Source organism: Thunnus maccoyii, chromosome 18, assembly GCF_910596095.1.
Source record: "Thunnus maccoyii chromosome 18, fThuMac1.1, whole genome shotgun sequence".
NCBI classification, from domain to species: Eukaryota; Metazoa; Chordata; class Actinopteri; order Scombriformes; family Scombridae; genus Thunnus; species Thunnus maccoyii.
Window position 1 is genome coordinate 25,405,329 of NC_056550.1, and position 15,616 is coordinate 25,420,944.

The 15,616-nt window shown below is 39.5% G+C and overlaps 1 protein-coding gene and 1 long non-coding RNA gene across 2 annotated transcripts; one reads left to right on the forward strand and one right to left on the reverse strand.

The window, feature by feature from the left end:
- Positions 1 to 1,113: 1,113 nt before the first annotated feature.
- elac2 (elaC ribonuclease Z 2) lies at positions 1,114 to 14,803 on the forward strand. The gene is made up of 24 exons (XM_042393692.1): positions 1,114 to 1,623; positions 2,888 to 2,938; positions 3,023 to 3,093; positions 3,571 to 3,635; positions 3,730 to 3,787; positions 3,875 to 3,943; positions 4,048 to 4,116; positions 5,112 to 5,167; positions 5,254 to 5,312; positions 6,291 to 6,363; positions 6,444 to 6,556; positions 6,648 to 6,746; positions 7,602 to 7,740; positions 9,200 to 9,285; positions 9,564 to 9,685; positions 9,830 to 9,917; positions 11,245 to 11,383; positions 11,493 to 11,531; positions 11,743 to 11,852; positions 12,253 to 12,352; positions 12,445 to 12,565; positions 12,921 to 12,999; positions 13,198 to 13,342; positions 14,348 to 14,803. Exons 1-24 carry the CDS (start codon positions 1,265 to 1,267, stop codon positions 14,600 to 14,602), a joined length of 2,565 nt encoding a protein of 854 aa, XP_042249626.1. The 5' UTR covers positions 1,114 to 1,264; the 3' UTR covers positions 14,603 to 14,803.
- Positions 14,651 to 15,589, reverse strand: LOC121884720. Its single transcript, XR_006092403.1, has 2 exons — positions 15,281 to 15,589; positions 14,651 to 15,094 (listed from the first exon to the last, which is right to left on the reverse strand). It is a non-coding gene; the product is annotated as an uncharacterized LOC121884720 (long non-coding RNA).
- Between the last annotated feature and the right edge of the window lie 27 nt (positions 15,590 to 15,616).

A 15,616-nucleotide genomic window follows, 5' to 3' on the forward strand; every position in this document is an offset into this window, starting at 1 on the left:
AAGAGAGAGAGAGAAAGAGAGGAAAAGTGTTCTGTCTTCATTTTTTGTCTTAATAAGTCATGTTGTTATGTTTGAAACAGGAAAGAAGTGTCGCCACAAATATGGAAGAACAGTGACGTCTAAAATACCATCATTATTCTGTAGGATTAAGATTCCTCAGGTCAAAAATACACGACTTATTTTTGGTCATATAGTTTATCTTTGTGGCAGGAAATTGGCTGTTAAAAGTTAGTGAGCTTCTAGTAATGTTTTTGGGGAGTTATGTGTCGTCTATGCTTCCCATAAACATCTATGATGCCCATATAAGTCTAATGTCTGTCTACTCCTCTGACATCACAAAGCTCTTCTTGAGCTCTGCTTTGTTGTCTCAGCTGTTGGCAGCTTTTCCAGACGCAGGAATTCATTTGTGCAGATTCAGAGCATCTGATACTGGAAATTTTGGGGTTTTTCGACTCAATTTTTCTGTTTACATCACTGGCTGAGTATGTTTTGGAGGCTCTAAGCTTGAAAGTTTCAGGGCAAAATGATTGAAGTTCTCTTCCATTCAAAAATGTGTTTTTCTTCCTCTTCCCACAGTTGGATGTTTGAGTTTCTCTCTTTGCAGAATGATGTATGTGTAGAGTTTGTTTCCACATTTGTCTGCTGAAAGTGGAAAAGTTTCTCTGAGCTCAACAAAAATCTGATTTTTAAGGGGCACGATTTGTGACATCGCAACTAGTTTGGAGCCAATCCTGGTCCAGTATTGAACTTAAACTTGAAACACTGAGAATGGACTTTACAGTGAAGCAGGAGACATCTTGTATCCAGCAGTTTAACTTCTGATATGAAACATATTTACATATTTATAGATTACAGTATTTTAATGAAGGGAAAGGAGGAGGCGTTATTTGAACTTTTTTGTGTGTAAAAACCACATCAGACGCACATTATTGTTCCAAACAATATTTTTGTAGCTATATCTCATTATATGTTTGAAGGGGACCTTTAATATTTGTAGTAGTTTGTTTACGTTATATCCCCGCCTCCCTTCCTCGAAACAGCACTCTGATTGGTCCACACACCTGCCAGATAATCCGTCGCACCAATGAGCGACGAGATCCGTCGTACGTCATCATTAGATGTCGGAACATGTGTCACATGTGTCAACCAGAGACCTCTAAAGTCGTGCTGGTCGAAGCCTCTTGGTTGAAGCAATGACTGGCTGTTTTTTACGCGTGATTTAGCAGCGCAGCGCTAGTTTTAATGCCTGGGTGACGTATCTAGCATGAATACGGTCCATGTGACGCTCCGGAGCTTCACGTCGCTGTTAGCCAGAGGCAGTGCTCTCTCCGCTGCTCCGCCGGCAGCCACACGCTCTGACTCTCCTCTCCACCGGGCTGTTTTCCAGTTTTGCCGGGCAATGGCTACTTGTAACAACCACAGCAGCAGCAGCACGGACGCCAGACAGCTGCTGGGTCCGAAGAAAGCCAAGAAGCAGAAGGAGCCGCTGCGGAGAGTAAAGACCAAAGAGTACCGGAGCAAACGAGGAGACGTTCACGGACCGTCCACCGTGTACCTGCAGGTGGTGGGAGCTGGAAGCAGAGACAATGCTGCGTCACTTTATGTCTTCTCAGAGTACAACAGGTACCGTGCACTGAAACAGGCTCATTGTTTCAGGTTTTTACCTTAAAACCCGAGCGGTAGCTGCAACGATTAGTCGATTAATCGATAAGTCGATCGACAGAAAATCAATCAGTAACTATTTTCATCATCGGATAATTGTTTGAGTCATTTCTTAAAGCAAAAATGCCAAATATTTGATGAAGAGAAGCTGAACCCAGTAGATATTTATGTCGCTGAAGTTGTTAAAAAAGTTAAAAATCCTTCAGACGTGTTTTAAAACGTGTATAAAATACTCACTTTGAGTAATATTTGTGTCTAATATGTTTTTTCCACACAAAAAAGTTCAAATGTCTTGTTAAAATCATTAAAATAGCATCTGTTCCTTCCCCTTCATTAAAAATTCCAGTATATATAAATATGTAAATGTACACTCACTTCATTAGGAACACCTGTTGCAATCAATAATAAACAGCTCTGCTATGAATTCTACTTTTATGAAGCTTCTACATTTTCACTTTTTGTTAACGTTGTCAGAAAGCTGATTAATCTACTTTATGTTAATTATTGAGGTCATAGTGGGTGCTGGTGATGTACTGGAGTACATTATATTGAATGGTGTTCCTAATATTTTGTCCACTCCATTAACAAACATGAGGGGGGCAAAATATCAGGAACACTTTTCAATATAATATAGCTGCAACGATTAATTGTTGATTAATCGATTATTTGATCAACAGAAGGTTAATTGGCAACAGTTTAAATAACTGTTTTGCCAAATACCAAATATCATATAATATGACCTCATTCCAGCTTCTCAGATGTGAGGATTTGCTGCATTACTGATGGTTATCTTTAGGTTTCGGACTGTAGTCGGACAAAACAAACAATTTGAACATTTTTCACTATTTTTACACATTTATTTTAGATCAATTAATCGATTAATTGAGAAGATTATCAACAGATTAATCGATGGTTCAAATAATCGTCAGCTGCAGCCTTAAAACTGATATATTAAGATAAAAGTAAAGTGGATGTAATTTGATTATGGAACCTCTGAATTATAATTTAAGAACTATTGTCTATTTCTGTATCATATTCAGAAGATAACACATAAATGATATAATATTCTATCAAAACCTTAAATAAAATGCAGCTCCACAGTAACTATAATATTATTCTCCCACAGGAACATGAGAATAAAAATACATTTACTATCATTTTTTATTTTCACTGTGCTGCTTGAAACTGAACCGATCCTTAAAATCTTCCCTCCTGTTGTCTTCAGGTACCTATTTAACTGTGGTGAAGGAACACAGAGACTCATGCAGGAACACAAGTAAGCTGGTTTGTTTGTATTATTTTATTCGGTCTGACGGACAAAGACACGCAGAGTTATTCTGACTCTGTTTCTCTGCGACAGGCTGAAAGCTGCTCGACTGGACAACATCTTCCTGACCAGACTGAGCTGGGAGAATGTCGGAGGTTTGTCAGGTCAGTAACATCAAAAAACAATCCATGCAATTCACTCTTACTGTCCCAGGAGACAGTCATACTCAATACTGAGTGATTGATTGTACGCCATTGCCATGCTGCATGTCTTTCATTAACGTCTGGGACACACGGGATAAGTGAACCTCAGCAGTGCTTGCAGCGTCCACACAGGAAGTGTGTCTGCTGCGGCGCTTCTGCTACACTGGCAGCCCTGTCTCTCTATCGTGTTCCCTGTCTATTTCTGCTGAGAACCGCACGTCACGCCGGAAGAAAACAGGTGAGACCTCGAATCTCTAGACGGAGCGACGCAGCAGCCTGGCGTGACGCGGGCCGTGCGGCTGCTCTGACCTGTTAAAACGGGCGCTGACATGAAAAGCAAGAGGTTCGGCGACGCACACTTTGCTGCTCACGCATCCGGTGTGTCCCAGACGTTAGAGATTTATGGTAAAACTTATGTGTGTGTGGTCTCTACTGCAGGGATGATATTAACCTTGAAGGACACCGGTGTTCCTGAGTGTGTTCTCTCTGGACCTCCACAGCTGGTGAGAAACCGAGTCACACAGTTCGACACGTCTGCAGGAGTTTAATGTAACATTTACTCACTTTACATCCGCTGTCTGTTATTCTCATCAAAAGGAGAACTATCTGAACGCTATCAAGTCATTTTCTGGACCGCTGGAGGACATCAAGCTGTGTATGTTGAATTTCCTGAGCTGATTTAGATAAATGCATCATATCTGTTTGTTGTTTTGTGATATTTACTGTGATCGTTTACTTCCAGCGGTGCGACCGTACACCGAAGAGACGCACACAGACGATACGATGACAGTTTATCAAGTGCCGATATTTGGTGAGTTCAGATGTTTATGTTCTTTTTTTGAGAGTCTTTTCCTTCTGTTTGTTGTTCAGTCAGACTCGTGAAAGTGTTTTTTACTGACTCTTCTCTGCGTTCAGCCAAGTCGAGGGATGGCGGAAGACTGTCTCCCCCCCGGAGTCCTGCCGACAGCGGCCAGGACAGTCCAGGTGGGTACGAACCGAAGGAGAAATCCTGATTAAAAGTCTGGTTTTAATCACTGTTCATGAAAATCATCTGGTAGTTAAAGGAGTTACAACTCGTTCTCAAACACCTCAGTCAACTCTCACTGAGAGCAGAGAGTTTCAACCCGACATCTGCAAGAAATCAAATCCTTTGTCCCAGATTCGTACTTTATACCAGTTCTAACTCTGTGTGAAGTATTTAGGTCTTTCACGCTGAAAAAAAAAGTCAAAATAAGGCCTACATGCAGATTTAAAAGATGCATGATTTTTGAGTGTGGTGTTGAAGGAAGCTGATGTCGTTCCCACATCGTTCATTCACTTCCACGTTAACTTCTAACCAGTGAGGTTTGGTTTCTAACTCTGCAGTCTTCTGTAGAAGTTTGTGGTGGTCGTCCTGCTGCTAATTAGCTTTAGCTAAGCACAACGTTTCCAGTCACTGCAGTAAAGGCTGGTGCTGTTGGTAGTACTGAGAACTGCTCACATAGCACTGAGGAGGTCATAAAAATGTTGAACTACGGCAGCAGCCTTCTATATCTATAAACAATCACAGTCCCAGTGATTTATAAGTATCCAGGAGCTGCTGCTGGTAGTTTCTCACAGAAGAATAATAAAGCAGTATAGAGTGGAAATAAAGATGCTACTTGCTGTGTAGCTGGAAAAAAGCAGAGAAATGTGCAGAGATTGGTGTGACGTCTTCAGTATATGAGTGAGTTTAAAGTTTAAAGTCTCACATTCCAGATAAATAGATTAATTGTAAAATGAATAAAATAAAAATTCAAGACAGAACAGAAACCAGTAATAAGGGATGTAAAGGTTTTTAATTATTTAACTATAACTGAGTTTCTAGTTTAGATTGAAATGTCTCAGATTGATTGTTGTAAATGATTCCACAGTAGAAAATGCTGAAAGTGTTTGTGAATCTTTGGGATCGTTCACATTAAAACCAGTTTAACAGTTTATTTGTTTGAATTTTCTTGCAGGTGAAAAACGAAAAGTAACACGAGATACCTCTCTGGTGGTTTCCTTTATATGCAAGGTAGGAAACTGTAAGAATATTTAATACACATATATATGTATTTACATTCTTTTAAATTCATTTTTTCAAACTCTTTTCTTTTGCAGCTTCATCCCAAGAAAGGAAACTTCCTGGTGGCTGAAGCGAAGGAGCTGGGTCTGCCTCTGTGAGTAGACCTTCATTACATCAGACTGTTATTGATCTTCTATTAAAGATCAGATGTTTCTCCTGTCGGTGATCAAACTGTTTTCTCTGCAAAGCCTCTGAACTCAGTTTGACCCTGATGTGGTATTTTAAACATTTTTTTCACTTTCTAGTCTTTCTAAGTGCAGTAAAGAAACATATATTTGAAAGGAGACAACCATTAAATGAACCATCAGATCCATACAGCTGCGTACAGATGTCTGATAGTTTTATTAGTTATGTTGTCATGATAGTTCTGGGTTCGAGTTGTTTTTCTGTTGAAAAGAGGTTCATTTATTACTTTGGCAGTAATTATTTAATTATATGATGCAAATTTAAAGATGCTGAACATTCTTGTCAGACAGATTCAATCAGGCTGTATTGTACTGGTGTTAATCTTTTATTGTTATTGTCTTTTAACACTGAAATCCTTGTGTTTGAACGTGATTATAGCAGAGCTGCAGTGATTTATTCTGGTTATTGAATCACAGGTTGATTAGTGATGGAGAAACAAAGCTTTCTGAAGAACTGTGCTGATATTAGTTCACTGTTTTACAGTCGAAATGGCGACATCTGCTGGGCAACTGTTGTATTGCACTTGTATAAATGGATTAAATCTGAGCAATCTTACTGCTTTCATTATTATTATTATTTAGTTCAGTAAAGTTTATACTATTAAAACTGATGATTTTAACAGAGTCTGCAGCTGATTTTAAATCTTGTGGCAGACTGAGTGTGATGTAACGAGGCCTCATTTGGAAATGAAGTATTATGGCTGAAAAACGTCAGAAAATAGAGAAACATGCCCAAGATGAACAATCCAAAACCCCAAAGATATTCAGTTTATAATGGGGGGAAAAGCAGCAAATCCTCACATTGATAAATTACTTAAACAACCATTAATAATTAGCATTTTAAATGTTTTGTAATAGTGCTGAAGATCCTTGATTTTCTCCCTCAGGGGCACAGCAGCCATCGGTCCTCTCATCGCCGCTCTGAAGGACGGGAAAAGTGTCACGTACGAAGGGAAAGAGGTGAAGTATGAAGTTGTGATTCTCTGATACGACCTCAGACTGTATCTGTATGTGCTGACGTTCTCTCTGTCGTCCTGTAGATCCGACCCGAGCAGGTCTGTACTCCCACTGATCCAGGACCAGTCTTTATTATTGTTGAGTGTCCGTCTGAGGAGTTTGTCGAAGCTGTTTGCAGCAACCGGCAGCTGAGAAGGTAACAGTCAGATCATCTGTGTTGTATATTTTAAGAAATCAGAAATATCTTCAGCTGAGTTAAACTGTTTGTATTTTAATTCACTTTGTAGATACCAAACAGGAGGGACAGAGGACGCTGCTGCGCTGGTGGTTCACATGACCCCAGAATCTGTTCTGAACACAGATGAATACAAAGAGTGGATGGAGAGGTCTGTATTAAGTACATTTACTCAAGTACAGTTTTGAGGTTCTTGTACTTTACTTGAATGTTTCCATGTGATGCTACTTTATACTTTCTACTCCACTACATTTATTTGACAGCTTTAGTTACTTTTCAGATGAAGATTTGACACAATGGATAATATAACAAGCTTTTAAAATACAACACATTGTTAAAGATGAAACCAGTGGTTTCCAACCTTTTTGGCATTTTGACGTCTTACAAAAAGCAGTGTGTAGTCGGGGTCACATTTCACATGTCTATGAGTTGTTAACAGCTCCACCAAATAGTGATTTTTCCCTCTAAACTTCTCACATGCTTTCATTTCAATAAATGTTCAAATGATCCAATATTTCACCAAAAATCAAAGATTAGAGAAAAAGTCCAAGAACTGAAAACAGATTTGTGTATCAGAACTTTGTTTTTTCTTCTTTCCTCTCCCATTAATCATCTCACGACCCCTCAGATTTATCTGCTGACCCTTTGGAGGGGCCCGACCCCTAGGTTGGGAACCACTGGACTAAACTAGCTAACTGTATATAAAGTAGTAGAAACTAGCTCCACCTCCAGCAGCTACAACAGTAACATGCTGCTCTAACACTGATGCTTCACTATTAATAATCTAATGATGTCATATATAATAATATATCAGTCAGAGGGACCAAACCACTACTTTTACTGCAATACTTTAACTACATCAAGCTCATAATACTGATGTACTTTTACTGTAGTAGGATGGAGTATTTTTACTTTGCTGTATTGATACTTACTCAAGTAAAGGATGTGAATATTTCTTCCACTGAGTTTAATATACTGAAGCTGAGTTTTTTCTGTCTTTCTGCAGGTTTCCATCAACGACAGAACACCTGATAGTGAACGAACACGCGTGCACAGTTCACAACATCAGAAGTCACAAGATTCAAGCTCAACTGAACATGATTCACAGAGAGATATTTCCAGAACTCAAGCATTACAAAACAAAGGTAACACTGACCAGACCGTTCTTAGTTTATATTTCTAATAACTAATAATAAACACTGTATTTATTTTCTGTAAATTGAATATATGTATCAGGTGAAAACACAGCAAAGCCTTCTAATTTCTTATATGCTGTACGTCAGATATAGGTTACATTGTTATTAATTGATTAGTCAATCAACAGAAAATTAATCTGCATCAATTTCAATAATTAAATGTTCTCTGGTTCTGGCAGTACAGCTGAGGATTTGCTTTTATGTGTTTTTATTATTCTAAACTGAACATTTTTTGACTTTTGATGACGTCACTTTTGGCTCTGGGAACTTCCAAATGCATTCGTTACCATCTGTTAATGTAAAAACTAATTTACAAATTAATGAATAATGAAAATTTCACACAAAGTTCCCTCCAAACCTTTCTTATATTTAGTTAAAGGGACACTCCAACAATTAAATATTACGGTTTCATTAAGTTCGGGGACTTTCAGGTGACAGATTAACAAAAGAATGGTGAAAAACTGAAGCAGCAGAGGTTGAGATACTCTGACTTTTCATTCATAGTAAGAGATCAAGCTCCAGAAACGCTGGATCCTACACTTCCCATAATGCAACTCAGTAGCATCGTGTGTTACTCCACTTTCATGTAATGTAGGAGGGATGGACAGGATATGAAATACTCCCATGTTGAGGACTTGTGAACGTTCACGTTGTATGAGGATTTAAAATACTGCACATTGATGAAATTACATAATATTGATTTAAATTTAGGTTTAATTACCTTTAACAACAGTCTTCTGTTGACGTGAGACGTCCAGCTTTGTTTGGTTATCACTTCTGTGTACATTATATATAACATTATGTATAACATATATTAGAGCTGTCAGAAAAATCCCAGTTTATCAGTCGTAATTACAACTTGGACGTTGACATCAACAACATTTACAAGTTGGAAATTTGTAATTACAGTAACTTTTATTTGACAATTCGACCCTTCCTGCTGAGCCCACATTTTTCAAACTCTATGACCCACGAATTTGAAGTTTCTAACATTTTTTAAGACTGTTTATTTAGTTTTATTTTAATTAAGTTTAACTTAGTTTTCAGCTGTCTGGCATCCCTTTTTGTTCTTGTTGTGTTCTACTTTGTTTTATTTCTCTGTATTCCCTGTTTTGTATGTCTTTTTTTTATACATATAAACAAAAATGGAAGTTTAAAATCCCAATTTGAAATAACCTTGATGACATCATCATAATTTCCTATGTGACATCATCAGGGGTTAATTCCTCAGGCTTTAGAAAAGTCAGTGTAGTGCACCTTTAACCCGCACCAGTGTTGGATTAAACACTACATTTATCACCTGCTGTGTTTAGTAGCAGCTATATTTCTATCTTGTGTTTTTAAGCAAAGTTCATAAAGTGATAAATCAGGGTTGATACATAAAGAAACATTTTTTCCCCTCCTGCAGGAGCCTCAGGCTGCTCTGCACGTCCCCAACGTCAGAGCCGAGTGTCTGCTCAAGTTCCAGCTCAGACCAGTAATGGAGTGGCAAAGGTCAGTTTGTCCTTCAATCCCCCCCAATTTACCCGACATTACTCCGCAGCTCCGAGTCACAGAAAACAATCTGGGACGGACGGTTGCACTTTGCCACTTTCTTCTTCTTTTTTTTTTAACCTAGTCGTACGAGTGTCAGTGTGTTTTTTCTACAATGTTTCTGTCGAGCGCTGTAGAGGCGCATCAGGGTCAGATGTGAAGAGAATGGGTGTTTTTACCCAGCAGTGTTTTCTGCAGGCAGTGGTGTGTGTCTTTGACTCTTGTTCCTCGTTCGTTAGAGATGCGATCCCCCCCTGCAACACCGACGAGTTTGTGAAAGAAGCTTCTGAGGTCCCGAACTTTCTGGAAGAAGTGGACAAGTGCAGGCAGATCTGCTCGACTGATGCTGCAGAGCTTTCTGGTGAGTTTTCTTCTGGAGACGCTGCAGGATAGTTTTAGCTTTTTTAAGCCTCACTAAAGGAATATTGTAAGTGTGTAAGTGGACGATCCGTCAGTGATGTTTAACGTGAATTAAATGTCCTTTTTTTTGTGGTTTATCAATCAGAGAAATACCCAGAGGTGGTTTTCTTGGGAACAGGATCAGCTCTTCCAATGAAGATCAGAAACGTCAGCGGCACTTTAGTTAATATCAGGTAAGGACGTTAACTAACCAGGGACTAAATATAGTTCCTGTATAATACTTCCTGGTGCTAAAGACATCTCTGTCATGTGACAATAAATACATAGAACAACAGGATTTATTGATTATGATGCTGTGCTGTTTTCACTGCTGTCTTTAAATCTGCCGTGGATCATATTTTCTGAACGGTTCTTCAGATAATAGCAGATAGGAGGAATTACAGTTAGATGATAAATTCATGCATTTTTTTTCTATAAATTGATATTTAGTCAATTTGGTATTTAGAATGAGAACAATTCAGGTTAAAAACAGATTATAATAGTACTATTTCCAACAGTTTTCAGGAGCCTTTTGCAGACTCACCTCCGTTTCTCCTCAACTGGAAGAATCAGAAACACACTGCGGAGAGTTTACTGTTTACAGTAAATAGCAGTGAAGTGTCTTCTGTCTTCTTGCAGCAGGAAAGTCAGAAATGTCTTCAAGAGTAGAAAGAGAATCAGTTTAAACCCTTAAGACTTATCCAACATGACATCAAATGTAAATATTATAAATGGAATCAATTAACAGACGTTGAGTTCAGCTGGTGTGATGACTTTTATTCTTCAAGTACCGTGAAACTAAAACACAGCAAAAAACCCATCAAACTTAGTCTCCATACATCACAACTACAATAGTATTTAAAAAACATTACATTTACCACGTTTAACACAGCAGAACTATAATTCATTACTACAATTAAAAACACGTTATATTTATTACATTTACTTAAAACCACGTTACAAATGATACCATGAACATAACACGCCAAACTGCCAAACAAGGGTGCAGATATTGTGGATGAGGCCTCGGACAACTGCGCTCCATAAACAAAAACATTGTTGCATAACGTCGTCTCCCCAAACCCCTAAAACAGCGTTACATTTTTAATTTAATTTCACTCGGTTAACTTACTTTGTATCTACTCTCTCAGCAACCTGCAACCTGTGACGTCACTATTTACCTTTTTTTTTGTCTCTTTTAAACTTTATCGGGGTGCACCAGCCCACCCGGGAACATGGATAAAAACACAATCGGCTCCACTGGTCTTGTGCATCCTTTTATACACATTTCCCTAAAATTCAGCTTGACATATTTTGTACTTTTGGAAACATCAGGAAATCATTTCCTGTCTCATGTACCTAAATCACATCATTTATAAGGTTATAGGAGGTTTATGTCCAGTTAGACACCATGCATGTCATTTGTTGTGCAGTAAAGTTTGTTTGTGTTTCAGCCGTAAGAACTGACAGATCAGTGAGTGTTGTTTTTTAACGAGTGTCCGTGTTTGTACCTGCGTGCAGCCCGAGTCAGTCGGTGCTGTTGGACTGTGGAGAGGGAACCTTCGGTCAGCTCTGCAGACACTACGGTGACGGTGTGGACGAAGCTCTGTCCAAGATCTCAACAGTCTTCATCTCACACCTGCACGCCGACCATCACACGGTATGCAGCTGGACAAACACTACACAATACAGTGTAATGTATGAAATACCAGATCAATTCTGTTTAAAGCCTGTTAATATTGATGCATGTATTCATCCTTTGGTCTTAGGGGCTGTTAAAGCTGCTGTATCAGAGGGAAAGAGCACTGGTATGTATTTATTAATGCTAATACGTTGTTTCCTTTTGTTATTTAATGTCTGAAAACTGGAGTTATTTCAGGTGAACAAATGTGGATAATGAGAAAGTAGTCCCTTCTATTCCATATCAGAAATATGTTTTATCATCTTGACTTGTTTCTGTGAGTATGAAACTCCTTCATGATGAAGTTTAACTGACCGACTCATGTTTGTTTCTCTCAGACAACACTAGGAAAGGCGTTCAGCCCCATCTACCTGATCGCTCCGGTCCAGATCATGTCCTGGCTCAACCAGTATCACGACCACTGCGAGGAGATCCTCAACCACGTCAAGTATGTAGACACAAAAACATCTTAACATGATGACACACACTGATGAACCTACAGAGAATTATCAGTGACTCAAACAGCAAACAGACACAGTTAGCTTTAGACTAGCTGGTGAACATAGTGGAGCATTTAGCAGCTAAAGAGCCAGATATTTCCCTCAGGAGGTGGTGGAGACCAAAAACAGAGCTAAAAGAGAGTGAATATTGGACTTACATTCAGCAGGTGGACAGAAACACGACTCCAAATGAATGATAATGTTTCTCCGTAACTGCTGGATGTCGAAATAAGCAACTGTTTGCTAACAAGTTCAACTTGTTTTGCTTGTGCTGCCCCCAAGTGGCCAAAAAAAATCTGTTATTAAAGGTTATCAGTGTTATTTAACATCATCTGTTTTGTTTTTCAGCCTCGTCCCGAACAACTTCCTGTGCGATGACGCCGAGATGCCGAAGCAGAGGACGAAATCGTTCATCCAAGCGCTGCTGAAAAAGAACGATCTGGAAAAGGTGTTGCAGCTGTTCTGAACATCACATCCTTCAATATTACAGCCTTCAGAGTTTTACTCATCTGTGTTTTGATATGTGTGTGTGTGTCTCAGTTCCAGACGTGCACAGTGCGTCACTGTAAGAACGCCTTCGCCTGCAGCTTCACTCACCAGTCGGGCTGGAAACTGGCCTTTTCCGGTGACACTATGCCCTGCCAGCCGTTCGCACACATGGGTCAGTACCGTAGCTCGTCTGCACGTCTTCTTCTGAATAATTTATCCGATATTTCTTAATGCTTTCGATCACTCCGCTCGCTGGCAGGCTCTTCTAATGGTTCCTACAGGACTCCACTTCATTGACTCTTCTTAAATTGCTCGACTGGACTCTGTCCAAGCAAAGCCTTGCAGAGACAGCATCCCAAAGCCGGTTCATTACTGACGGCTCGGCCCAGCAGACAAACGGGGCCTTGCTGACGCTTGATTACGACAAATACCTGATTAATTTCCTGTGGGACAGGAAGAGTCTGTGTTTGACTGTGCAGCTTTTGTGCGATTCAGGTCTTTTTTTTTTGTTGTTGTTGTTGTTGCAGGAAAGAATGCAACCTTACTAATCCACGAGGCCACGCTGGAAGACGGGCTGGAGGAAGAAGCTTTGGAGAAAAGACACAGGTGAGTGTCACTAAGTACTTCTGCCAGGACAATACAGCAGCAGTTAAAGCTCATCTTTGCTGTTAGAAGTCGCAGTTATTTTTGAGTGCATTGATTTCTGCACCTTTTTATGATTGCAGAGTGAGCGTCTGTCTTCACAAAAGCATCTTTTATGTCCTTAGAGAACAATGAAACTTAATAGAATTTCCTTCCTGACAGCACGACCTCACAGGCCATCGGTATCGGCATGAAGATGAAAGCCGAGTTCATCATGCTGAACCACTTCAGCCAGCGTTACGCTAAGATCCCGCTTTTCAGCGAAGACTTCAGCGACAGAGTGGGAATATCGTTCGACCACATGAGAGTAAGATACTTCATGTTCATTCATCCGACAGTCGCGTGTTCGAGGTTTGACGAGACAAACATTTGACAGCTGTCTGTGTTTTTTCTTCCTTCAGTTGCATGTTGTTCTCTGTGCAGAATTATATACATTCAGAGTTTGACATCACAGCTCGTTTGGAGCTGCTCGTGCTCCACGATGCAATTTACACAAGTGTGATGTGGAAACTCGAAGCCTCCAGAGCACAAACACTGAGAACTGACTTTCCAGTGAAGTAGGAGGCATCTTGTGTCCACAAGTTTAACTTTTGAAATGAAAAATATTCAAATATTCATTTATTGTGGATTTTTACATGAGAGAGAGATGGAGAAGATGTGATTTGAGGATTATAATGAAATCATTTTTGGTGGATAAGCCATATCAGACACAAAAAAATCATTCAACGCAGTATTTTTATGTCTAAAAACATGTCAACATGGAGGGGATCTTTAAGATTAGGGAAATTATTTTTCCAGTCTGTACAAAAGCTCAGGCAGACTTGTCAATCACATTATGGCTGAGTTTTTGAATACAGAATGAAATGTGAATCAAAAACTGTCCAGATATTGATCAGATGTTTCCTGACCTAAAACAGGAAATTAGAAAACGTAGCTAATTTCAGACGCTGTTTTATGGAGGCAAAGTTCTTTCAGTTTTGCAGAAAAACATGTTTAGATTTCTGCAAACCTGTAAAAGTTTGGACAAACTTCCTCATTCAAAGGATTGGGAAGTTTTTTTTTCCAACTATTAAACCAAATCTCAAGGCTGGATTCTGTGCTGTGTTGTTGTGTAAAAATAAAAAAAGTTTCAATATCGTTACAGTGACTTAAGGCATTAATCATCACCCTGATCTGTCCCCTTTATATTAAAAACACTCTACTTCCTTTCACACCTTTTATATTGAAACTCTCTCTTCTCTGACATATTATTGATGAGCTTCTCTCCTTTAACATTTAAAATTCACAGTTTCTCCGTTTCCTCTTCCTTCAGATTCGCTTCGGAGACTTAAAAACCCTCCCTCGGCTCATTCCTGCACTTCAGACCCTCTTCGCCGAGGATATCGGTGAGATGGAGGAGAGGAGAGAAAGGAGGGAGCTGAAACATTCCAGAGGAAGCAGCTTTGACGCGAACAGCGAGCAGAAGACGAGCGGAGCGGACGCCGCGGCGGTGGGCCGAGGCGCCAAACGAGACCAGGAGGAGGCAGCGACGCACGACGTAGAAACTAAGAGACTAAAATCCAGCTGAAGCCTGACTCATCAGTATTTCACTAAAAAAGAGAAAAAGGACTTTAACTGAGAGCATCCTGAGTTGTTTTATTTAAACAAACCTTATTTTTGTTTGACTCGTGTGGTTTAATGACAGAAGATGCATGTATATTTCCTGCATTGTAAAGAGCAAAGTTGTTTTTTCATTAAATAGAATAAAGCAGTACCACACAGTCACACAGTTATGTCCGATCCATTTGTTTGTAATACGTCCATATCATTAGACATCAACATCTGTGGTTTCCAGCTGTGTTTTGTGTTTATTGAGGTTTGAGACAGAAAGAAAAAAAACTGACAATTAGACTCCATCAATGTGAAGCATCTTCATTAAATGTGGGTCTGTATAGACAGGAGACAGGATCCTACTGGAGGAGTCTAGATGATGGTGATGGAAACTGATCTTCCTGAACATCCTGAAGGTTCTTGGTGGAGACGGGGAGGAGGTGGGCTGCACGATAGAAGGTCTGAAAGACTTGAAAGAATTGCAACGATATTTAAAGAAGAGCATCAGGGGACTGATCGGCTCGAGAAGCGCAGGCAGAAAGATGATTGGTCAGTTACGATATTGTTAATGAAAGGACTAAAAGCGGAAGATTAGAACAAACAGCAGAAATGCACCAATAGAAGAATAAAAGAACATGAGAGTAAAGATCCTTACTTATTGAACGCTCACCAAAGCCTTAACTTGAGGTTTTTCAGCAGGATTGGTCTAGTTGGTTGTAACCCGTCAGAGAAGACAGGCTGCAGGTTTATCCATTATGTTTTGACCTCTGCTTGATTGCTATCTAGTCTTCACACACTCAATCACAGCAGGTGGTGTTCAGGTGTAACAGCTGATGAGGGTCATGTGTGGTTTGTTCTGTCGTAGCTGGAATCTTTTCAGTTATTGTGACGATTAATATACCAAAGATCAGCCTCACACTAATTGAATTCCTATTTGTGTGTTTGTTTTTCTCCTAAAAACAAATATGTAGATATTTTTACCAAATCATAT